This window comes from Hemitrygon akajei, chromosome 12 (genome assembly GCF_048418815.1).
Source record: "Hemitrygon akajei chromosome 12, sHemAka1.3, whole genome shotgun sequence".
In the NCBI taxonomy this organism is placed as follows: domain Eukaryota; kingdom Metazoa; phylum Chordata; class Chondrichthyes; order Myliobatiformes; family Dasyatidae; genus Hemitrygon; species Hemitrygon akajei.
In genome coordinates this window covers 67,625,426-67,650,475 of record NC_133135.1, presented here as the reverse complement: position 1 = coordinate 67,650,475, position 25,050 = coordinate 67,625,426, and the positions used below count along the sequence as shown (strand labels likewise).

At 40.1% G+C, this 25,050-nt stretch overlaps 1 protein-coding gene across 1 annotated transcript; it reads right to left on the bottom strand.

Moving 5' to 3' along the window:
• Positions 1-504: 504 nt before the first annotated feature.
• On the bottom strand, positions 505-24,984 carry mrpl37 (mitochondrial ribosomal protein L37). The gene is made up of 7 exons (XM_073063374.1): positions 24,584-24,984; positions 14,402-14,585; positions 7,661-7,776; positions 4,369-4,554; positions 3,684-3,838; positions 1,108-1,311; positions 505-836 (listed from the first exon to the last, which is right to left on the bottom strand). The coding sequence occupies exons 1-7, from the start codon at positions 24,894-24,896 to the stop codon at positions 759-761; spliced, it is 1,236 nt and encodes a 411-aa protein (XP_072919475.1). The 5' UTR covers positions 24,897-24,984; the 3' UTR covers positions 505-758.
• Positions 24,985-25,050: the final 66 nt, after the last annotated feature.

The following is a 25,050-nucleotide window of genomic DNA, read 5'->3' as shown; positions in this document are numbered from 1 at the left end:
CTCATTTGCACCCTCATAAAAAATGATGTGCTCATGCTAAATCCAAAAAGTTAACACACGTATAAGACAAATACCCTATTACAGAAATGGCATGTGTACAGTAGATGTTTCTTCCTAATGATATTATTTCTTAAAATTGTTTCAATTTACAGCTTTCCACCAAATGTTGGAAATTTTGAAAAGCTGCAGAACAGCATTATAGCTAAATGGATCCTGATAAAAATGGGCACTATCTACATTCTGCTACCATAGCAATGGCCCATATACGGCATATTAAAAAAAAAATTCTCATGGGAAATGTTTACATAATTTTCAATAGAATGTAGGACTTTCATCAATGTTTGGATGAACAACAGCCTACAGGGCTGGAGTGAAATCCAACCTAAATAAAACTGTAGTCCTCAGTAATTAGAATTTAAAATATTAGAACTACTTTACTGTAATGTGAGAAATGAAATACATTAGTGAATTATTTCAGTGTCAAGTTTAAACTAGGCATTGAAATATGAGCATTTTAAACATTTAATAAAAATAAAAATGGCATTATTCACAATTAATTCCATCTTAATTCTTTTCAACATGATACTCTTAATTCCAATTGAAATTCTTGGTAATACTGATTTTTGTATACATCCACAGTCATAGTACTTTCATTTATGGCCAGTATTTCCTCTAGTTTCCACTCAAGAATCTTTTGTTTCCAAGACACTTCATACGAATAGTTCTTAATATAAATAAATATAAATTTATTTATAATTCTATACAGCCCCATGCAAGTACAATGCAAGAAACTTGCTGAATGTCTCAGGACAATATCCAGCCAGCCCAGCAGGAACCTAGGAAGAAGAAACCAAATTCTGAATACAGATTTAATTTACATTTAAAAACATACTTTGTATACTGCCAGTGTTTCCAAATAAATTAAGTGTGGGATTCATCTTAAAAATTTAGACAACTTGTCCCTAGACATTTTAAAACTGATCAAACTGCTGTTAAGTTGCACATTTAAGTTCGGCAAGATGCAGGACTGAAAATCACTGCTACAAAACTGCCATTACTGTTATAGCACTGTGAAGTTTTTTTTGTATTGGTTCTAATTGTACTTACCTGGATCATTTTCTTTTTCAGTATTGGGAGGCACTTTGCATACTCATACAGGAGCTGGTCTTGATCCAACCAAATGAGATTTTTTATCCCATCATTTGATTGTAGATTTGTGGTATTTAATTGGAAAACTAGAAACTGGAACAGCCTTCCATTCGTGGCAATGCATTGTACTGTGATGGGATTGTCTAACACCTTTGGTTCTTCCTATGAGAATGAAAATAATAGCTATGATTCTATCCCATATTGCAGCTTAAAATGGGGAGAAGATTCTAGAACATTTAATTACATAGAACAGTACTGCACAGGAACAGGCACTTCATCCCCAAAGTTGTGCAGAAATAATTACATTTAGTAATCAAATACCCAACTAATTTAATCCCTTCAATCTACACAATGATGACACCTTTCCATGGTCACTCTCCTACCTAAGAAACTCTTGAACACTTCCTTTGTATTTGCCTATTGCAGACATCCATTCTGTTTTAAAAAAACTTGGTTAATACATCACCTATGAGCCTACCACCTCGCACCTTAAAAAAGTGCTCTCTGGTATTAGACATTACAAATCTGGGGAAGAAAGATGCTGGGCATCTATCCACAAACAAGAGAAAATCTGCAGATTCTGGAAATCTAAGCAACATGCACTAAATACTGGAGGAATGCAGCAGGCCAGACAGCATCTATGGAAAAGAGTACCGTTGACGTTTTCAGGCTGAGACTCTTCATCAGGACTGGAGAAAGTACCCCCCCCCCCCCCCCCCCCCCCACATCCTGATAAAGGATTTGGCCCAAAACATTGACTCTACTCTTTTCCATAGACGCTACCTGGCTTGCTCAGTTCCTCCAGCGTTTTGTGTGGGTGCCTATCTAGTCCCCTCAATCTTATAAACCCTCTATCAAATCTCCCCTCAGCCTCCACTGCTCCACAAAAAGCAACCACACATTTATCTAATCTCTCCTCAGGATATGTCATCTAATCCAGGCAGCATTCTTCAAATCTTTTCTGCCCCTCTTCATAGCCTCAACATCCTGAATGCAATACTCCACATGACCTAACTAGAGTTTTATAAAGCTGCAATGTAACATTCTAACTCTAACTTATTTCTTTGACTAATAAAAGGCAAGTATGCTATATCCTTCCTTTATCACCTGAACAACCTCTGTAGCCACTTTCAAGGAACTGTGGCCTTCCTGGTTACCTTGTAACTCTGTAGAGCCGTCTGATCCCTAATGCTTAAGGCTGATTTATACTTCTGCGTCAAATGAATGCTGTAGATACGGCGTAGCCGTGTAACCTACACTGTACCCTATGCCAGAGCCTGACACGTACCTCTCCAAAAATGTAACTGCTTATCGCGGCGATGCAGACAGCAAACACTGATTGGTCTGCTTGGTAGCATCGCATTTCCTCCTGTCTATAGGCATATTGTGCGTACACGGATGTGAAATAAATGGTTAAAGACGATGAACCAAATCCTCAAATCTACCTGCTGACATTCGAGAATATTTGAAATGCATTTCCTCATCCATTTCTCACAGTGGCCGGACAAGCAGAGAAAATTCACCCTCCTGCCTCAATCTGTTCAATGGTCGTACATACCATCTCCTCCATTTTCTCTCTTTTCTGCGTTACAGTAATTTCAATAAAAGTAACCCTTGATCAATATTTATTAGCTCCAACTCCAACATGATGTGCTTAGTCGCCATTGTTTGAAGTACACGAAGAAACTCTACACAGTGGCATAGAAACCCCACCACCAACTAGCGTTTTGGCGGCGAATTGCAGAGCAACGCAGACACACCAACGCACTGGTATAAATGTTCACAAAGGTGCAGACCACTTACAAAAGCTTCGGCATAGGCTACTACACGGAAGTATAAATCCGCCTTCAGAAAGCAAAAATGCTTCTTCCTCTCCACTAGATGTTCCACATCTCGTCAACTGTGGTTCCTTCACCCTACCATCCTTTCCCTGCTGCAATGGGACAATCTATCCAGAACCCCACGCAACCTCTATATTTCATTGTGCATTTCCCTGAACACATTTGTTACAAAGTTACTGCTAATAGCATCATAATTCTCCCACCCCAATTAAATACTTCTCCATACCATCCGCTCCTACACCTATCCAAAGCTTGTGGTCACTGTCTCTGAAACAGCTACTTCAGAGAGAATGTTGTCTATATTACACAGAAACAGCCTTGGATGCACCAATCCATCCTGGACTTTTGCACTCTGGACATTGCAGTCGATGCTGGGAAAACTGAAATCTGCAACTAGCACCACTCTTATTCTCACAGCAATGTGTAACTTCATCAAGTTCCCACTCACTTATTGAGGCATCTAAAATATGCTCATTTTTTTAGTGGTAGTTAGCACTCCTTACATTTAATCTACAGTACCTCTATAAATCTGCATCTTCCTGTCATCATCTAATTTTCCCAGTGCCCTTTTAGCCCAATGGTATTTGGATTTAATTCAGTGCTTTGTGTTTTATGACAAGTCAGGGATTAAGCAGAAACAGAATTCCTACCATGCTATGTTGTAATAATAGTATTAGAGAGATAGACACTTACCCCATACAAGATCTTGGCCCTTACAAGGGCATTGGCAAAAGTGAACATAATCATCTTGGCCCTCAATGGCTCTGGTTTCGACAGTGTTGCATTAACAGAGGGATCCGTAATATACAGGGTATGTGCATGAGGAAAAGGGTATCCATCCTGGAAACCTATGAAAAAGCAAGCAGGAGCTCAAACAGTGGAAGTTGAGGGTAACAGAAATGCCAGCCAGTATTAGCGTATGAAATAGATCAGTGTTTTCTGATACATTATTCAAACAAAGATTCTGCCAAGTTATTTGTCACAATTTAATTCCAACAAGTCCATGGTGACTTTCTCAAATCAATCCATTCTTGTCTCAGTACAGAACCCCCCCACCCCAGCCATGCATTCATCTGGCTTATCTCTCTAGCAGTAGTTAAGACTCCTTAACTGCAAACTGGATTTACTCCTACACTGTTTTTTGAACAAGAATATAACATACATAACATCAGCCCTCATTTCACTTTCTGTGCAACATTTTTAAATCTCCAACTTTCACCATTTCTGACATATTGTTTCTCTCACTACATGTTCACCTGCCCTGTTGAAGTATGTGTTTTATTTCCGGTAGTGTACTGGCAAATTATGGTTAAGAAACTGAGTCTTGTCAGTAACACTGTAGTACCTGTACTAAAGAGTTTATTTTTAAAAAACTCACCTGTGTCATTATGTACTTCATAGACGTGTGTTTGCTGCAGGTCAATATTAGGTGAAATAGGATAGAATGTTGGAAGGGGGTGGTTTTCTGTGCTTAATATCTCTTTTTCTCCTGCTATGGCTGGTAAAGGTTGCTTACTACTCAAGAGCATTCCATTCAAACCACAAATCCGATATAGGTCAGACTCTGCAAAGAGAATAAAATATTCATCAATCAATGAACTTAATGAATGACAGCAACCTTGATTAAGTTCATGGCTCGATATTGTTTGGTTCTTCATGTCCTTCTGAGACTGCTGTACTATTTGACTACAAGTACATTTTACTTCCAGGAGCACACCAGGTTAACACAAATTTTGCAAATTTTTACAAAAATTAAACCCTGAATGAAAAATATACATAGCATCTCACCTGTCATTCAGCAACTTTTGAAATTTCAGGAGTTGCAGAATGGCAGGAGTCTCTTATTTATTCATCCATATCTGTACAGTGATCAATATCAATTAATAGATCACAGATACAAGTTCAAACCTCTATTTTACTGGAATAGAAGATTTAAGTCCACATTTGTCACTAAACTACCAGAAAACTATATTTAACTTTTTGATACAATAAGCATACTTCAATTCTATTTGCAACTCCACAGCAAATGAAGTAAACCATGCATGCCCAACACAATATTCCGGTACAAGCTAGTAAGTGGCAGATGTCAGACTTCAACTATTTCCAGTAAGAGAGAGTTTAATCATCTACCCTTAATATTCAATAGCATTACCAGTACTGAAGCTGCTACCATAATCAACGTTTTGGATACCACTAACCAGAAGCTCATTTAGACCAACCACTTAAATATTTTATCAACAAGAACACATTATTGGCTCCTAAACACAAAGTACACTGCAGATGCTGTGGTCAAATCAACACGTACAAAAGCTGGATGAACTCAGCAGGTCGGGCAGCATCTGTTGACTGCTCATTTCAACGGATGCTGCCCAACCTGCTGAGTTCATCCAGCTTTTGTGCGTGTTCATTATTGGCTCCTGGTATGAACCAATTCATCAAAGATTCCCCACCATCAAGTGAAGAGTGCTTTTCATTTGTTTCGACAAGTGCAACTCTTAACAATATTCAAGAAATTTGACATTACCAGGATGGAGTAGCTTGTTTGATTGTTCATTACCTTAAATATTCCTTTGCTCTGCCACTGGAGTACAGCGGCTGCAGTGCATACTATTTATAAATTACACTGCCATTATTCACCAAGGCTGTTCTACCTCACCCCCTAATTCCACAAACTTTACCACCAAGGACCAGGACATCTTTAATGTGGGAACATAGAGGATCCTCTCCAACTGTACACTATCATTATCACTAGACCTAAATTCTTAAACTGCATCTCCAAGAGCAATTAAAAGTACCTTCACCAGAAAAACTGCAACAGTTCACAATAGCACATTATAGTGTTCTCGAGTAATTAGGGCTGCTAATAAGTGCAGGCCTTACTAATAGGACCCAGAACCCATCAAAATCTAAGTAATATTGGATTAGTTATATTAGTAATATTGGCTGGCTGTTTCTATGACCCTCTTGCATATTTTCTGAAAACATAACTCAATGATAATCAAGAAACTAGCACAGAAATCGTTTGCTGAGTCCCCACCCCACAAATCAAGTATTTATGTGCAATGCAATGAATAAATTTAAAGCACGATACAAATTTTCTTAATTTCAATAATTTTACTACAAAGTAAGAGTACATTGAGCATAAAAGCTTCAGAATATTAATTTTAAGAAAATCAATTTGTTATAATTTTCTTGCAGTTACTGCCATTGCTTGTAGTAATTGCATTGAAGTATACAAGAGTATTGTGGAACAGGTCTCAGATTGAGGGGTTGGCTACATAAACAATACAAGATGCAATTTCTACTGTAGGGTTGGAATTGTTCTACCCAAGAGCATCATGGTGGCTAAATCAGAAAGTGTAGTCAAAGCTGCAATACAAGACCAGGTCATTCAGCCCAGTGAGTCTGCTCCATCATGGCTGATTATTTATCCCTCGCAACGTCATTCTCCTGCCTTCATATCTAAAATATAGCTTTGGAATTCAGGGATAGGAGAGTCAGGGATTGAGAACAAATTTCAGAACAGCCATGAAAGATATTCAAAGGACTATATGACCTCTTTGCTCACGTTCATTGTGTTGTTGTGTACTTAACTACTGGCAAAGCTACAGTTAGAAAATTATTTGCCATCCTGAGATCAGACTTTATAAGTGATAATACAAGATTCTGAAGAATGTATGAAAGGATCTGTACCAGAATAAGTCCATGCATCATTTTGGCAATGATGAGATGATTGAAGATAATTGCACTTACATCAGTGTGTTGGTTTCAAATTAAACAGGAGGGGATTAAAAACTCTTCTGGCAATAAATTGATAACAAATGTCTCAAGTTTTAAATAGTGGGGAATAGAATCAGAGGGTAAATAGGAAGAATTTGTTTCACTCAAAAGGGTAGTTAAAATCAGGAGCACACCATCAGAAAGTGTTTGACTCAAATCTATTCAAACATTAAAGATAATTATACATTCTAAAACTCCAATATTCTATTTAGAAATATTAATGTCTTGGCATCTGGCTTACCAAGTGATCTTTGCTGCACGCCCTTCTGACTCACTAGGGGCCCAGTTCCCATCATCCCTTGATAACCGCTGGGGCTCCGGATACAAAATGTGGATTGAAAGTGTGTTGAGTGGAAATAGCATCTAATAGTCTAGAAAAACTATCCTAGCTCCAAAGACTGTAAGACATGGGAGCAGAATTAAGCCAGTCAAGTCTGCTCCACCATTTCATTATGGTTGATACATTTCTCTCTCAACTCCATTCTCCTGCCTTCTCCCCATAACCTTTCACACCCTGACTATTCAAGAACCTTATTCAAGAACCTCTGCCTTAAATGCATCTAAGCCCTGGACAGGCTGAATTATGGGAGTAAAACTTAGACACATAGAGGAACAACTTTTCAAGATTATATGTAAAATACTTATGTGTTGGATTAAGTTAGAAAGTTTTACAAAAGCAGAGTCCAGGCACAAGTTAATCTTAATCTGTGCACTTAAGTTTCCATATTTATGTATTTTCAGTTTCCTGAACAGACAAAAACAATTTTAAGAAGGGATGCAGAAGAATGTTGCATTTGTAGTCAGTGAGAACGCACCTAGAAAAAGATTGCTCTTTCCCTTCCTGTTCCAGCAATTACAACTTATTTAAATAGAAGTTCCTACTGACTAACCTCTCTCCCATGTTACTGATATACGGTAATTTTCAGCCAACATCCTGTTTCCAAGTGTGGGAAATCGAGGCTGCTGGATCCTGCACAAGTGTAGGAGGTTCTGCATCAGTACAGGGCTAAAAAAAGGAAAAAAACATCAGAACAGTTAAGAAGAATGTTACTTCTCATTCATGCCATTTTGTCATACACTCACTTCCAGGATGCAGTATACAAGTCAAAAGCATGAAACCCAACTAGGTTCAATAATGTTTGCTTTTTAAGAAAGTAAATCTGTCAATCCTATCTGGCCTAGAACACTAGAATACTACAGCACAGTACAGGCCCTTCAGCCCTCGATGTTATGCCGACCCATATATTCCTTAAAAAAAGTACTCAACCCACACTACCCTGTAACCCTCTATTTTTTCCTTTCATCCATGTGCCTGTCCAAGAGGCTCTTAAATACCCCTAATGTTTTAGCCTCCATCACCATCCCTGGCAAATCATTCCAGGCACCCACAACCTTCTGTGTAAAAAAAAACTTGCCCCTGATGTCTCCCCTAAACTTCCCTCCCTTAAGTTTGTACATATTCCCTCTGGTGTTTGCTATTCGTGCCCTGGGAAACAGGTTCTGGCTATCCACCCTATCTAATGGACTCTTATAATCTTGTAGACCTCTATCAAGTCCCCTCTCATTCCTCTATGCTCCAAAGAGAAAAGTCCCAGCTCTGCCAAACTTGCCTCATAAGACTTGTTTTCCAATCCAGGCAACATCCTGGTAAATCTCCTCTGCACCCTCTCCATAGCTTCCACATCCTTCCTATAATGAGGTGACCAGAACTGAACACAATACTCTAAGTATGGTCTCACCAGAGATTTGTAGAGTTGCAACATGACCTCTCTACTCTTGAACTCAATCCCCCTATTAATGATGCCTAGCATTCCATAGGCCTTTTTAACTATCCTATCAACCTGTGCAGCGACCTTAAGGGATGTACGGATTTGAATCCCAAGGTCCCTCTGTTCATCCAAACTCTTAAGTAACAGACCATTAATCCTGTACTCAGTCTTCTGGTTAGTCCTTCCAAAATGTGTCACCTCACACTTATCCGGATTTAACACCATCTGCCTCTTTTCTGCCCATCTCTGCATCCTGTCTATATCCTCTTGTAACCTTCAACAACCTACAGCTCCATCCATAACCCCTCCAATCTTTGTGTCATCCACAAAGTTACTCACCCATCCTTCCGCCTCTTCATCCAGGTCATTTATAAAAATCACAAAGAGCAGGGGTCCCAGGACAGATCCTTGCGGCACTCCATGAGTCACCAACCTCCAGGCAGAATACTTTCCTTCCACTACTACCCTCTGCTTTCTTCCTGTAAGCCTATTTTTTTATCCAAACAGCCAAGGTTCCACTAATCCCATGCCTCATGACTTTCTGGATGAGTCTCTCATGGGGGACCTTGTTAAATGCCTTGCTAAAATCCATGTAGACCACATCATCTGCCCTACCCTCATCAATTTCTTTTGTTATCTCTTCAAAAAACTCAATTAGGCTCGTGAGGCATGACCTTCCCTTCACAAAGCCATGTTGACTATCCATGAGTAGACTGTACTTCTCCAAATGCTCGTAGATCCTATCTTTAAGAATCCTTTCCAATAGTTTGCAGACCACCGACATAAGACTCACCGGTCTATAGTTCCCAGGATTTTCCCGATTACCTTTTTTTAAACAAGGGAACTACATTGGCCATTCTCCAATCCTCCAGCACCTCCCCTGCAGCCAAAGAGGATTCAAAGATCATAGCTACTGCTCCAGCGATCTCTTCTCACTTCCCACAGCAACCTGGGGTATATCACCTCCGGCCCTGGGGACATCAATTTTGATGTTTTTAAGAATATCCAACACTACTTCCTGAATCTCCACACTGTCAAGCACACAGGCCTGTTCTATTTCGACCTCACCTTGATCAAGGTCCTTTTCACTTGTGAATACTGAAGCGAAGTATTCATTTAGGACCTCCCCAGCCTCCTCCGCCTCCAGGAATATGTTGCCTTCTTTATCCTTTAGTGGCCCCACCTTCATTCCTGTCATCCTTCTGTTCTTCACAAACGCATGGAACACCTTGGGGTTCTCCTTAATCCTACGTGCCAAGGCCTTCTCATGCCCCCTTCAAGCTCTAATTCCTTTCTTAAGCTCCTTCCTGAAAACCCTATATTTCTCACAAGCCCCTCCTGCTTCCTATATCTAACATATGCTTCCTTCTTCCTCTTGACGAGCTGCCTCACATATTTCGACAGCCACGGTTCCCTTTTCCTACCACTTTTTCCTTGTCTCAGTGGGACAAACCTATCCTAAACCCAGTACAAGTGGTCCCTAAACTTCCTTCACATTACTTCAGTGCTTTCACCCTTGAACATGTCTCCAATTTACTCTCGCTAGTTCCTGCCTCATCCCTTCATAGTTAGCCCTTCCCCAGTTAAGCACTTTCCCATTTTGTCTATTTTTATTCTTTTCCAAAGCTATGCTGAAGCTAAGGGAGTTGTGGTCACTTTCACCAAAATGCTCCCCAACCAAGAGGTCATTACCCAGAACTAGATCCAGTATGGCCTCTCCTCTCGTCAGCCGGTCCACATACTGTGTCAGGAATCCTTGAACACACCCGACAAATTCAGCCCCATCTATCCCCTTTGTGGTCGGGAGGTGCCAGTCAATATGAGGCAAGTTGAACTCACTCATAACTATAACCCTGTATTTCCTGCACCATTCTAAAATCTGCCTGCTTATCTGCTCCTCGGGGTCCCGAGGGCTATTTGGGGGCCGATAGACTACTCCCAGCACAGTGATTGATCCCTTCCTATTTCTAACTTCCACCCACACCGACTCAGTGGACACTCCCTCTGCAGCGTCCTCCCTTTCTATAGCCATGATACTATCCCTGACCAGTAATGCTACTCCACCCCCCCCCCCCCACCCTATTCCCTTTAAAACACCCAAACTCCGGTACCTGCATCAGCTAATCCTGCCCTTCCTCCAGCCAAGTTTCAATAACGGCCACAACATCGTAGTTCCACGTACTGATCCATGCTCTAAGTTCATCCCCTTTATTCCTAATACTCCTAGCATTGAAATAGATAATTTCAACCCCTCTAACTGGCTACAATTATGTTTCGCCCCTGCCTATCCTTCCTCACCAACTCAGAACACATAGTATCATGCCCTTGTCCTTTTACCCTAATCTCTGCACTCTATTCTGTGTGTAGCCAATACGTTAGTGGAATTATAAAAGCTGGCAATCCCAAAATTCCCAATTCTACCAACATGAAAATTTTACATATTATGTACATCACGTGCTAATTTGGGGCCAAACTGATCTAGTCCCAACTAGGTTGCATGGTAGCAAGTTTATTTCATTTGGTTTTCAAACTCTTTCAAATAGTTTAATTCCTTAAGATTTAATTTGAAAAGGTTATGGATTGAAGTCCAATACAACACAGGAAATGGAGTGCCTTCTTTTTATGGAGTGCATTCAGCCAAGGTACATCTTCCCTCAGGAATACTACATCCATTTCAAAAACAGACATCAGGTAAGTTCTAGTTTCTGGATAATGGTAATCATTCAGACAGCATCACTAATGATGAATTGTTGGTCATTATATCAGCACCAGTTGAAAAAGCTTGTTTTATGCAAATTGGCTGTCCTACTTCCTACATTATCACACTTAGAGCACACTTTGAAATATTCTGTAATATATCCCTGTTCTATTGGTACATGCAGCCTGAGCTTGTACTAGACCTACAGTACTTTGTTACAGTTGCCATTTTAATTTGTGTAGGAAACTACATTACCCATGGCAGCCAATTTATGGCAGGAAGAGCAGCAGAAGAAACAATCAGAGTAAAAGAGATGCAAGGGCTGTAGAACCAGAAAAGTAACATGAGCAAGAATGAGCTAGAGGAAAATTAAGGCACTATTCTTCAGCGAGTGACAGAATGGGGAAAAAGTGATTCGAGTTAGAGAGTTGGTTAGACCATAAGAAAATAAGACACAGATAGGAGCAAAATTATTGAATCTGCTCTACCATTCCATCATGGCTGATTTATTATCCCTCTCAACCTCATTCTTTTGCTTTTTCCCCCAAACCCTTGACACCCTTACTAATCACGAAACTATCAACCACTGCTTTAAGCAAGCCAAGTTCTTGGCTCCAAAGCCACCTGTGGCATAGAATTTCACAGATTCAACACCCTCTGGCTAAAGAAATCCCTCCTCCTTTCTTCTAAATGGACATACTTATATTCTGAGGCTATGCCCTCTGGATCCTAGACTCCCCCACTACAGGAAGCATTTTCTCCATATCCACTCTATCTAGGCCTTTTGATATTCAATAGGTTTCAATCAGATTCTCCCCAATCCCCACTCATTCTTCTAAACACTAATGAGTACAAATCCAGAACGATCACATACTCCTCACATATTAACCCTTTTATTCCCAGGATAATTCTCATGAACCTCCTCTGAACCCTATCCAATGGCAGCACAGGCTTTTGGTTGAGAATAATTATTGTACTTTGTTATTTCTCTATAGGAAATTGAATATGAAAACCTTAAATTACAAAGGGCAAATGTTCGAGAGAAATCAAAATACTGGCAACAATGAGGTGCATGATTATCTCCAGATTATAGCGGAAGCTAAAAGACACCTGAGAAATTTAGAGATTACATATAAAATTGTCATTGGAAACATTTGTCCAGTGTTGATATAAACGTTATCAAAATATTGATAAAGTAGAATGATGCTTGTTGACAAAAAGTACACATACATTTTGAAAATAGAGTGAGAGAAAGAGAATTAAGGCAAATTAATTTAAATGTTGCATATTTTATTTAAACATAAGAAACTATTCCAAAACACTTAGCAGTCAGACAAAATCAAACACTACGCCGAAGGAGGAGATATCAGAATTAGTACCCAAAAGCTTTGACAAAAAGATGTTACTAAAAAAGAACCTCAAAGGAAATATATCTGGCTGTTTGCCAGATATAATTTTTAGTCACCCTTTAATGGGCCTTCCAATATTTTCAACTCATGGTACTTAAATATATTAAATCTATAAAAAGTAAAAGAGCTTGCTACAAAACCATAATTAGATACACTGATAACCACAAAAATGAATATCAATTCACTGCTACAACTTCTTAATTGCCATTGAGTTGGAAACTACAAAATTAATTTTGACAGAAAACCATGAAATATCAATACAAAAGATTTAGCCTAGAGCTGTTTTAAATAATCACCAAGTTTATGAAAAATGACCCATTTATTTGTGGGAAGTTTGGCTACCTTGGTTGGTTATAGAATGACCCCAGCATTTTGTATATTCAAAGAGTTCCTTTGTCAACAACAAAGGCTATGGCAGGGGTGTCAAACTCATTTTAGGTCACGGGCCAGATTGAGCAAAATGCAGCTTCATGCGGGCCGGATCAGTCGGACGCGTGCGAATGCAGCTTTCGTTGCCTCCGTTTTTTCAGCCTGCTCTCAGTCTCTGCTATAACTACAAAGTGTTTCACTTTACAAATTCCGTTTTTTATGAAGAAGACTGCCGAGCAAGACTGCCGAATAAACACTAAAAACCCTGAAAACCTGGTACCTGAATAAACTCAGCATTAGCCATATCATATGCCACAGGCGCTTCGATTACCAGGGCCAGCTTTAACAGTAATTAGATATTATCTCGCGGGCCAAAGATAATTCCACCGCGGGCCTTGAGTTTGACATATATGGGCTATGGTATTGCCACATGGAAATGCCTTCAAAGCACAATGAAAGAGATCATACCTATCAAAATCAAAAATTATTTATTTAGAGATGCAGTACAATAACAGGCCCTTCTGGGCCAATAATCTTGCGCTGCCTAATTGCATTCATGTGAGCAATCAACCCACTAACCAAAACGTCTTTCAAATCAGAGTACGAGGAGGAAACCCATGGAGTCACGTGGAGAATGCACAAGCTTCTTATAGACAGTGGCAGAATTGTACCTGGGTCACAGGTGCTATAATACCTTTACACTAACCACTATGCTACCATGAAAAACAATGTGGTTTGAATAGCAGTGGTTGTAAAATTGAGATGTTGGTATTAAAGTTCAAAGAGGATAGTTCAGCAGCACAATAACAATACAAAACTAGTCCAAATCCCCATGAGCAGCAAGATAGAAAAAACAGGCATCATAATATGCACTATATTTCTCTTCTGGCTATGGCAGGTCAAAACATAAGGAACCACAAAAACAGAATTAACATGTTTAAACATCAAATCAACTGTAGGTGTGATTGCTTGAAAGATAAAATACTATTCATCTCTGAATAGGCTGATATTACTTAGTACTGTTCACGATTACAGTTAGAGTCTGATTATGGGTTAAATGCAAAAAAGTCAAATAAAACAAAAAAATTGCACTAGGTCAAGGATTCATTAAAGGGTATTTCATTAGCTGCCTTGTTTCTGTATTTCAATCTATATGATTTAACAAAATCCAAATTTCCACAAAACATATAGTTAATATGCATTGAGTAACTCAGCAGGCTAATCTTTCTAATACTATGGTCTCTCTTTTCCAGAGGAAAATATCCTAGTATTTTACCCACTTTAGATGACATCCATTTTCTAACTTACTATGCAATTTCCCCCCCCCCCCCCAAGAATTATACCAATAAAGTAAACTCTAATTTTCACATCAGTATATCTGCTTACCAAAACCGATCTCTTTTGGGACGGATTTCAGGAGCACTCCAGAATCGAGCATGACTGATAGCAGCCTGAACACGCTCATCCTGATCTTCAATGCGATATGCAGGATCTTCAGCTATGCTTACTATCTGTTTGGGAAGGCCATCTATCAATTTAGACTTGGTCAGCCAAAGAGTTTGTTTAACACCTAAAAGCATAAATATATCATAATACATAAAAACATTTTTAAAAGTTATACTACTGAGATAGAACAGCAAGATCACCACTATAATAATTATTAATATAGATATTAATACAATTGCAAGTGGCATTTTAGCTGGCTCCAATCCAATCAGTTTTAACTGGAACCATCATCATCAGAATTAGTTTGACAATTGGCTGAACCATGTCCACAAGTTTACTCAACAAAACTGACAGAGCTCAAATGTTTTTTGGGTGTTAATGCACTCAAATATTCAAAACCTTTTAGTAGTATGTCTATTTTTATTAATGTTGCCTGAAAGTTTTAAAATTAAACATTCAAGAACACCAAAAAATATTTTTTTAAACTATTCAAATATATTTAAATTAATTAATTTAATTACAAGGTGTAAGTCATCTTGTACTTAACCTTTCACCTTCATTCTCCTCCACTTAAATAAACGCATTCACTATTCTGAACCATCCAACTTAGTCCAGGAAAAGTAAGATAATTTAACCAGCAGTGAAATATTGATGTTTGTGCTTCTCCATCTGACTACAGAAGAGGTCAGCAGAGAGCAGAGGTGCTATCTTGTTTTTTAGTTTACCTTATTTTAAAGCTCAAATTTATTCTCATTTAACTACATACATGTATATCACGAAATGAAATGACATTCGTCCAAAGGTGCACAAAATAGTACATGTAACTCAAACACAAAATAAAAGTAATATTACCACAAATACGCTAATAAATAATGAAGTGCATTTACTACTCAAGTTAAAAAAAACAGTATAGTACTACTGACGCTTCATACGTGATGAGACCTGGATGGAGGCAAGAGTTCAGTAGTCTCATAGCCTGGGGAAAGAAGCTGTTTCCCATCCTAACAGTCCTTGGCCTAATGATACAGTACATCCTGCCTGATGGTAGGCAATCAACACACATAATACACATTACCATTGTATCTGCACGTGTGTGTGTACACGTACATGTTCTTACTGTGATTCTAACTAGACAAGCGGCATGGCTACTTTGAACCACAGAAACATTGACACAGAGAACTTGAAATCTTAACTTATAAGTAGCTTAAGTGTGCTTTCTTGCCATAAATCTCTTTTCATTTGAAGATATGAACTACATTTCAATGCATTCACAAAGACATTACAGTGCTACCCTGACATTACAGTAGCACTGTCCAGTGGACACGGATTTTCTTTTATTCACAGATACTAGTTCAGGAATCTTGAATGATGGCCAGCTATTCAGCAGAATACTGTGCCATTATGATAATAGAATTCCCATTTATCTGATGTAGTCACTACGGCCCGAATCACAACAGCTGATGCACCAAATTTCAATGAGAAATATCGACAAAAATCTCTGGTATTGTAGTATTTGCATTAATATAAAGTAACTATACATTTTACAACAGGAAGTATGACTTATTGACAATGAGCACCTTCCATAAAAGATTAGTAATTATACATTTATGTAGTTACATTAAATATTTTATGCTTTGTAGTCTTCCAGACAGTTTACTTTGACACTGGTTATTTCTGTTAGTATATTACATTCAAAATCTGGCATGCTAGACCACTGTTTCACCATCAACAATGCTTATTGTGCCAATCCACACCCACAATTTGGAGAGTCCAATCACCTGGCTGTACTTCTACTCCCAGCATGTAGGCAGAAATTAAAGACAGCAGCACCAGTGATAAGGGCCACGAAGAAATGGTCAAGGGAGTTGGAGGAGCACTTAAAGGCCTGCTTTGAGTCAGTAGACTAGACAATATTCAGGAATTCATCTTTGGATCTGAATGAATACACCATAATTGTCACTGACTTCATCAAAACCTAAGTGGATGAGTGTGTGCCTTCGAGAACATACTGGACATACCCAAACCCAAAGCCGTGGATGAACCAGGAAATTCGTAGTCTGCTGAGGGTCTGCTGCATTCAAGATCAGTGATCTAGAAGTCCAGGTATGATCTACAGAAGGCTATTTTAGAGTTAAAAAAACAAATCCGAGTGAAGGGAGAGACAGAATTGGATGCATGGGTTTGCCAGTAACTACTTTCTACATGGCAAATCGACATCTGTGCAAATGCATGCAACATCAGGTGACCCAGTTATCTCCGTTTCACAGGCCAACGTCAGAACACCGTTCATGAGGATGAACCCTCTTGAGGCTTCAGGTCTTGGTGTACCAGGTAGGGCACTGAAAACCTGTGCCAACCAACTGGCAGAAATGTTCAAAGACATCTTCAATCTCTCACTGCTCAGTCGGAGGTTCATATCTGATTTAAAACAGGCGACAATCATACCAGTGCCCAATGACTATCACCCAGTTGCATTCACACCTACTGAGATGAAGTGCATTGAGAGGTTGGTCATGGCCAGAATCAACTCCTGACTAAGCAAGGATCTGGACCTGCTGCAATTTGCCTATCACCACAATAGGTCTACAGTGGATGCAATCTCACTGGCTCTCTATCTGAATTACCCGGACAACAGTAATAACTGTCAGGCTGCTGTTTACTGATTACAGCCCAGTGTCCAACACCATCTTCAACACTAATCAACAAGCTCCAAAACCTAGGCTTCTGTACCTCTTTCTGCAAATGGATCCTTGACTTCCTCATTGGGAGACTAGGTGAGTGCAGACTGGAAACAGCATCTCCTCCTCACTGACGATCAACACTGATGCTTAGCCCACTGTTCTACTCTCTGCACCCACGACTATGTGACTAGACATAGTTCAAACATCATTTATAAATTTGCTGATGAAACAACTATTGTTGGCAAAATTTCAGATAGTGACAAGGTGACATACACAAGTGAGATAGATCAACTGGTTGGGTGGTGTTGGAACAACAATCTTGCACTCAACGTGAGTAAGACCAAGAATTTGATTATGGACTTCAGGAAGGGGAAGTTGAAGAACAAACACCAGTCCTCATTGAGGGATCAGCAGAGGAAAGGGAGAGCAATTTCAAGTTCCTGGGTGTCAACATCTCTGAAGACCTATCCTGGGCAGAACATATTAATGCAATTACAGAGAAGGAATGATAGTAGCTATATTTCACTAGAAGTTTGACGGGACTTGGTATTTCACCAAAGAATCACAAGTTTCTATAGATATACTATGGAGAATATTCTAACTGGTTGCATCACTGGAATGGAAGAGCCACTGCAAAGGAGTTGCAGTGAAGAAGTTGCAGAAAATTGCAAACTCAGCCAGCTTCATCATAGGCACTAGCCTCCACAGTATTGAGAACATCTTCAAAAGGCAATGACTCACATAGATAGCTTCCGTCATTAAGGATGCCCTTCAGGAATCAGAATTAGTTTAATACCACTGGCAAATGTCGTGAATATATTTTGCAACATATGCCAGTGTTAATAAACCCAATTCTGATTCCTGATAGTCTCTGCACCCACACACTACTTCTCCCTTCCGCCCCACCTACAATGTTTGTGAGCTTACCCTAATGCAACTTAAATGTAATGGCTGTTTCAACTTAGACAGAGTGGTCTAAGCAAAAGTAACAGGAGATATTAGTAGGGAAGTATTCCACTGTCCATAGTAACCTTAACAAACATGCCACCTAATTTGAAATTGGAGATAGAACAGATGGCGAGGAAGTGTTCTCATTGGCAGAAGGGTTAAAAACTAGGGGATAGAGAATGAAGATGATTGGGAAAATAACTAAAAATGATTCAGCTTTTGTTTTTAAATAGTAAATAGTTAATTTTGAGAACTAAGGACTGGATTTAATTGCAAACTTCAAGGAGGAACTGGGCAAATATCTAAAAGAAAAATAAACTCAAAAGCTATGCCTTTTTAATTTTGTATCCTCCCTCTCAGTCTCCTCATCTCCAAGGAAAACAAACCCAGTTCATTACATCTCCACTCATAACTGAAATGATCCATCCCAGCAGTATCCTGGTGGATCAACTCTGTATCACATGTGAAATCACATTCTTTCCATAGTGTGGCAAAGAGAATTGTATACAGTACTAAGTAAATTTTATTTTGTCATGCCATAAGCACAGTGGTGTTACATTGTATGCTAGACTAACAAAGGCAAGTATCTTGTATGCCTTATTAATTATCTTATCTATCTGGAGCAAAAAAAAATCAATCTACTGGAGGAACTCAGTGGGTCAGGAATATCTGTAGAGGGAAATAGACATTTGACATTTCAGGTTGCGATCCTTCATCTGGGCTTCACCTCCTTGTACTCCTACCTTCATGAACATTTGGACTTGTACATCAGTGTCTCTATCCCTCAATGCCCCTATGATTCTACCATTTGTATGGATGTCCTAGCCTCACCAGTTCTCCCAAAATGTAATACCTCATTTCTCAGGATTAAATTCCATCTCTCTTTGTCCTGCTCATATTAGAATCAGAATCAGGTTTATTATCACCAGCATGTGTTGTGCAGCAGCAGTTCAATGCAATACATAATATAGAAGAAAAAATAATAATAAGTAAATCAATTGCAGTATAAATATATTGAATAGATTAAAAATTGTGCAAAAAACAGAAATAATATCCATTAAAAAAGTGAGGTAATGTTCATGGGTTCAATGTCCATTTAAAAATCAGATGGCAGAGGGGAAGAAGCTGTTCCTGAATCGCTGAGTGTGTGCCTTCAGGCTTCTGTACCTCCTACCTGATGGTAACAGTGAGAAAAGGGCATGCCCTGGGTGCTGGAGGTCCTTAATTATGGACTCTGCCTTTCTGAGACACTGCTTCTTGAAGATGTCTTGAGTACTTTGTAGGCTAGTAAACAAGATGGAGCTGACTAAATTTACAATCCTCTTCAGCTTCTTTCGGTCCTGTGCAGTAGCACCACCCCCCCCCCCCCCCCCACCCCCATAACAAACAGTGATGCAGCCTGTCGGAATGCTCTCCACGGTACATCTATAGAAGTTTTTGAGTGTATTTGTTGACATACCAAATCTCTTCAAACTCCCAATTAAGTATAGTCACTGTCTTGCCTTTTTTATAACTGCGTCATTATGCTGGGACCAAGTTAGGTCCTCAGAGATCTTGACAACCAGGAACTTGAAACTGTTCACTCTCTCCACTTCTGATGTGATGAGGATATTACCAACTCATCATAACTGTCCTATAGCATCTAACACTGACAAAGAGTTTCAAGTCTAAGGATTGGGAAACTGTCAAAATTCAGCACAGGACCACCAAGAAATTTTTAAAAAGTAGAATATGAAAGTAACATCACAAGAGTTATAACAAAAAAACAAATTGTAGAAGTAAATGAGTATGTAAAAAATGAAAATATTTGCAAAAACAAATATGGGTCCCCTATAGCCGGAGACTAAAGAAATTATAATGAGAATAAGTAAATGACAGTGAAATTAATAAAACTATTGTATCCATCTTAGAGTCAAACACAAAAACAGACCTATTGTCCCAACTGGTCAATGCCAATCCAAATTGGTCCCATTTGACCACATTAGAAGCCCATATCTTTCTAAACCTTTCCTATCCACATACCTATTCAACTATCTTTTAAAAGCTGTCACTGTGTCTTCAGTGAAGACATGGGTAACCTCCTGGAAAAAGAGGACATAAAATGAATGATGAGCTAAAAGAAACCAGTAATAATAAACAAACAGTATGGGAGAAAATTAATAGGACAGAAAACTGCTAATATCCTCAGATATATAGACACGTGTAATCAAACACAGGGTGAACTGCATCACAGTTTGGAAGGAATAACCATTAACATAGTGGATGCAGTGGATGCATTCTAAGATTCTATAGATTGTAGTACCATTCCCATGAATACAAGAGAAAAATATATAATGCCATTTATTAAGAAAGGAGGGAAGATCAAAAAGGTAAACTAATAAACACAAGGAAATCTGCAGATGCTGGAAATTCAAGCAACACACACAAAAAGCTGGTGGAACGCAGCAGGCCAGGTAGCATCTATAGGAAGAAGCACTGTCGACGTTTCAGGCTGAGACCCTTCATCAGGACTAACTGAAAGAAAAGATAGTAAGAGATTTGAAAGTAGGAGGGGGAGGGGCAAGTGTGAAATGATAGGAGAAGACCGGAGGGGGTGGGGTGAAGCTAAGAGCTGGAAAGGTGATTGGCAAAAGGGATACAGAGCTGGAGAAGGGAAAGGATCATGGGATGGGTAAACTAGTAACTAGTTTGCCTGACATCAGCAGTGGGGAAAATGCCAGTATCTACCCTTATGCTTGTAACAATAGGATACTCAGAAAGGGAATCATACTTTTTGAGATTGTAACTCACAGAATAGACAAGGGGGAACCAGTAGGTGTGATTAATAAGCTACCATGCAAGCAATTTGAGCATAGTGGTGGCGCAAAAATATGTCATCAATGGAATGTTGCTTACAGACAGTAGGAATGAGTTGTCTGTCATCTTGGGTGGGTGTGATTAATAGATGCAACTGCAATCGAGCTTATGCCCCATTTGTTCATAAACTATACTGATTTAGATGGGAAAAAGCACTTTCACTGCTGGTGCTTAGGACAGGAATGAAGGTCCTACATCTGTCTGTCCTTGGCCTCAGATATGGTTCAGGTCCTCATTTCTGCCTCTACAGTACAGTACCAAGTTGCCTTTGGTCTTCCGTGTTTCCCCCAGCCTTCAGGGGTCCAATTAAATGCTGTTTTAATGGAGTTAGTTGGCTTCTCTTCTCATCATATGCCCAACCCATCTCGAATATTTCCTCATGATCATTGTGGCCATGTTTTCTTGATGACACCAGAGGAGTAAGGCATGGTTGGAGATTTTTCATGGTTATTAAATACTGAGGATCTTCCAGAGGCTCATGGTGTGGAATGACGAGAGCTTGGCAAGGTTGCTCTCTGTCATGCACCAACATTCTTACCTATATAAGAGTGTGGACAGAACACAGCTCTGGCACAGCATCACCTTGGTGTGGACATTGTACGTGGTTGTTCACCATATGTCGCTCATTGATCTAAAGACATTCCTAGCTTTGCTGAGTCTGCACCATCTTGCTGCTTGGTGCTGCCCAGGTAGGTGAACCAGCCATATGCCTTGATGAGAGGAGGAGACTCTACACCGAGAAACACGGTCTCATGACCAACCTGTCTATCAAAGGTGCACAGGCATGGGACAAAAACAACTGTAATATTATTTAAGTTGGCTGATCATACAAAACTGACAAGACAGTGCAGCTTATGAGAAGAATGTTAAGGCTCTGGGGGATACAGACATGTTAAGAGAATTGATGACAGCATGGAGATCAAACAAGTAGAAAAATGTGAAGTCATCCACATAAGAATAATGACAGAAAAACAGGGCATTTTTAAATGGCAAGAGACTGAAAGATGTTGAGGTTCAGAGACAGCTGTGTATCCAGCTACACAGAAACATTTAAAGATAATGTGCAGGTACAGTAGACAAGTGGATGATAAACCTTGGCTTTTATTACTAGAGAACTTATGCACAGGAGGAAAAGTATTATACATGGCACTGGTGTGATCACCCCTGGAATACTGTGTATAAGCCAGGTCTCCCTATCTAACACAAGAGAGTCTAAAGATCCTGGAAATTTTGAGCAATGCACACAAAATGCTGGAAGAACTCTACAGGCCAGGCAGCAACTATGAAGGGGAATAAATAGTTGACATTTCGGTCCAAGACCCTTCATCCCTATCTGAAGGTAATCAATAAATGAAGTCTAACTTAATTGATTGATTACTGGGAGGCATTGAACAGAGTAGGTTTGTAGTGTCCCAAGTTCAGAATGAGAAATGAGGTACAAAGCTGCAATGTGGATAGAGTCAAATCAGCTTTTATCATCACCAGCATGTATCAAGTTGTCAACTTAGTAGCAGTACAATACAACACATAATAATGCACAAAGAAACAAAAAAGAGTTGATGTTTTCCTTGGTTAGGGGTTTAGAATATGGGCACAGTCCCACATTAGTTAGTCATTCAGGAGTGAGATGAGAAGTAATTTCTACATCCAGAGGGAAGGGTATCTTTAGAATTCTCCATCCAAGAGGACTGTGGAAGCTCATTTGCCGAGAATATTCATGCAGGCATTGATAGATTTTTTTAAAGTTTGAAGCGATTAGAGGGATATGGGACATTTGATTCTGAGGATGCTGGCAATTTTGAGCAACGCACACAAAATACTGGAGGAACTCAGCAAGTCTAACAACATCTATGGAGGGAAATAAACAGTTGAGTGAGATATGGGGCACATGCAGGAAAATCAGGCAGTGGTGAAAGATCAGCCATTGACCAGAGAGCAACAACAAGAGCCAAATAGCCACCTTCTGTTCCTAACTAAGCCATCCCACCATTGAGCACATTTAAATGCAGTAATAAACACTAAAAGCTGGAGGAACTCAGCAGGCCAGGTGGCATCTATGGAAAAGATTACAGTGAATGTTTTGGGCCAAGACCCTTCAGCAGGACTGGAAAAACGAAATGAAAAGTCAGATGAAGAACGTGGGGGAAAGGGAAGAAGTAGTACAACGTAGAATGTGATAGGCGAAACTGGGAGAGGGGGAGGAGTGAAGTAAAGAGCTGGTAAGTCGATTGGTGAAAAGAGAAAAAGGGCTGGCGAAGGGGGAGTCTGAAAGGAGAGGGCAGAAGACCATGGAAAAAAGGGAAGGGGGAGAAGCACCAGAGGGAGGTAATGGGCAAGTAAGGAGATAAGGCGAGAGAGGGAAATGGGAACAGGGAATGGTGAGGAGGTGGGGGCAATTACAGGAAGTTTGAGAAATTGATGTTCATGCCATCAGGTTGGAGGCTACCCAGGCAGAATAAGGTGTTGCTCCTCCAACCTCATCACAGCAGGAAAGGAGGCCATGGACTAACATGTTGGAATGGGAAAGGGAAGTAGAATTGAAATGGGTGGCCATCAAGGGATCTGATAGACAGCAGATGACCAAAACAGACTCACAGGGGAAGTGTTGTCTCACTTGGAAGGGCCCTAAATGGTAGTGAAGGAGGACGTGTAGGGGCAGGCGTGGTAGGTGTAGGTGTAGGGGCAGGCACTTTGTTCTATTTGCAAGGATAAGTACCAGGAGGGAGATCAGTGGGGAGGGCCAAATGGATAAGGGAGTCGCATAGGGAGTGATCGCTGTGGAAAACAGTAAGTGGGGGGGGGGGGGAGGGGGGAGGGGAAGATGTGCTTGGTGGTGGGATCCCAGTGGAGATGGCGGAAGTTACAGAGAATTATGTGCTGGACGCAGAGGCTGGTGGGGTGGTAGGTGAGGACAAGGGGAACCCTATCCCTGGTGGGGTGACGAGTGGATGGGATGAGGGCTGACTTGCGTGAAATGGAAGAGATTTGGCGAGAGCAGTGTTGATGGAGGAAGGAAAGTTTTTTTCTTTGAAGGAGGAAGGCACCTCATCGGTTCTGGAATGAAAAGCCTCAACCTGAGAGCAGTTGCAGTGGAGACAAAGGAATTGAGAGAAAGGGATGGCATTTTTACAAGTGACAGGGTGGGAAAAGGTATAGTCTAGGCAGCTAGACTATGCCAGAAGATGTGGAGCACTGCCATAAGAAAGTAGCATCCCATCCAAGCCATTCTCTTTTCTTGTTATTGCCATCTGCCTGATGGCAAAAACGAGAGGTTAAGGAGGTACTGGAAGCTTAAGACTCAAACCACCAGGTTCCGGAATAGCTATTACCCTACAATCATCAAGCTTCTGAACCAATGTGGATGACTTCTCTCATCGTAACTCTGAAATGACTCCCCAACCTACACTCATTTTCAAGAACTCTACAACTCATGCTCCAAGTATTGTTTTCTGCAATTTGTCTTCATTTGCATGATGATTGTTTGTCAGTCTTTGTTTTGCCGTACATCCTTTTGTATTTATTTTCCTGTAATGCCTGCAAGAAAATGAATCTCAAGAAAGAATATGGTAACATATACGTACTTTAATGATAGATTTTACCTGTGACATTATGTTCTCCCGGTCAGTCCAGTACTTACCTTCCAGCAATTTGGTTCTCTGTTGGAAGGTGTAACACGATTTGTCCTTATATAGTGGCATCTCCTCGTACTTGGGGCCCTGTCGGTGGAAGGGATCTTCCCGATCACGTTTCCAGACGGGATATTTGGGTTCAGCCAAGCCCGGTTCGAAGTGCATCCTGTCCCAGTAGGTGATGGGCTCCAGCCCGGGTATTTCCACTGTCTCTCCTTTCTCCTTTAGTTTCTGGGTGCGAATCGCCCGGCCCGCAGTGACATGGAGGACCCGACATTCTAAGAACCCAGGCATTCCAATACGCGAGGCTCTGCTCCACATCGCAAGAAATTAATCCCCAACTTCAGCAGAAAAAAAGATTAGGCCTCATCCGGTTACTCTAGCAACGAGGCTTCGAAAAGGATGATGGGATTTTTGACTTTCAACTTTGACACTACTTTGCCGGCGAAGTTTGATTGACATATAAATAAACCAT

Coding starts and splice junctions, on each gene's coding strand:
- mrpl37 (XM_073063374.1), bottom strand. CDS start 24,896: ATGTGGAGCAGAGCCTCGCGTATTGGAATGCCTGGGTTCTTAGAATGT. Junction 4,555..7,660: donor ATCAGTAACATGGGAGAGAG/GTTAGTCAGTAG, acceptor TTCTCTTTGCAG/AGTCTGACCTATATCGGATT. Junction 1,312..3,683: donor GGGCCAAGATCTTGTATGGG/GTAAGTGTCTAT, acceptor TCATTCTCATAG/GAAGAACCAAAGGTGTTAGA.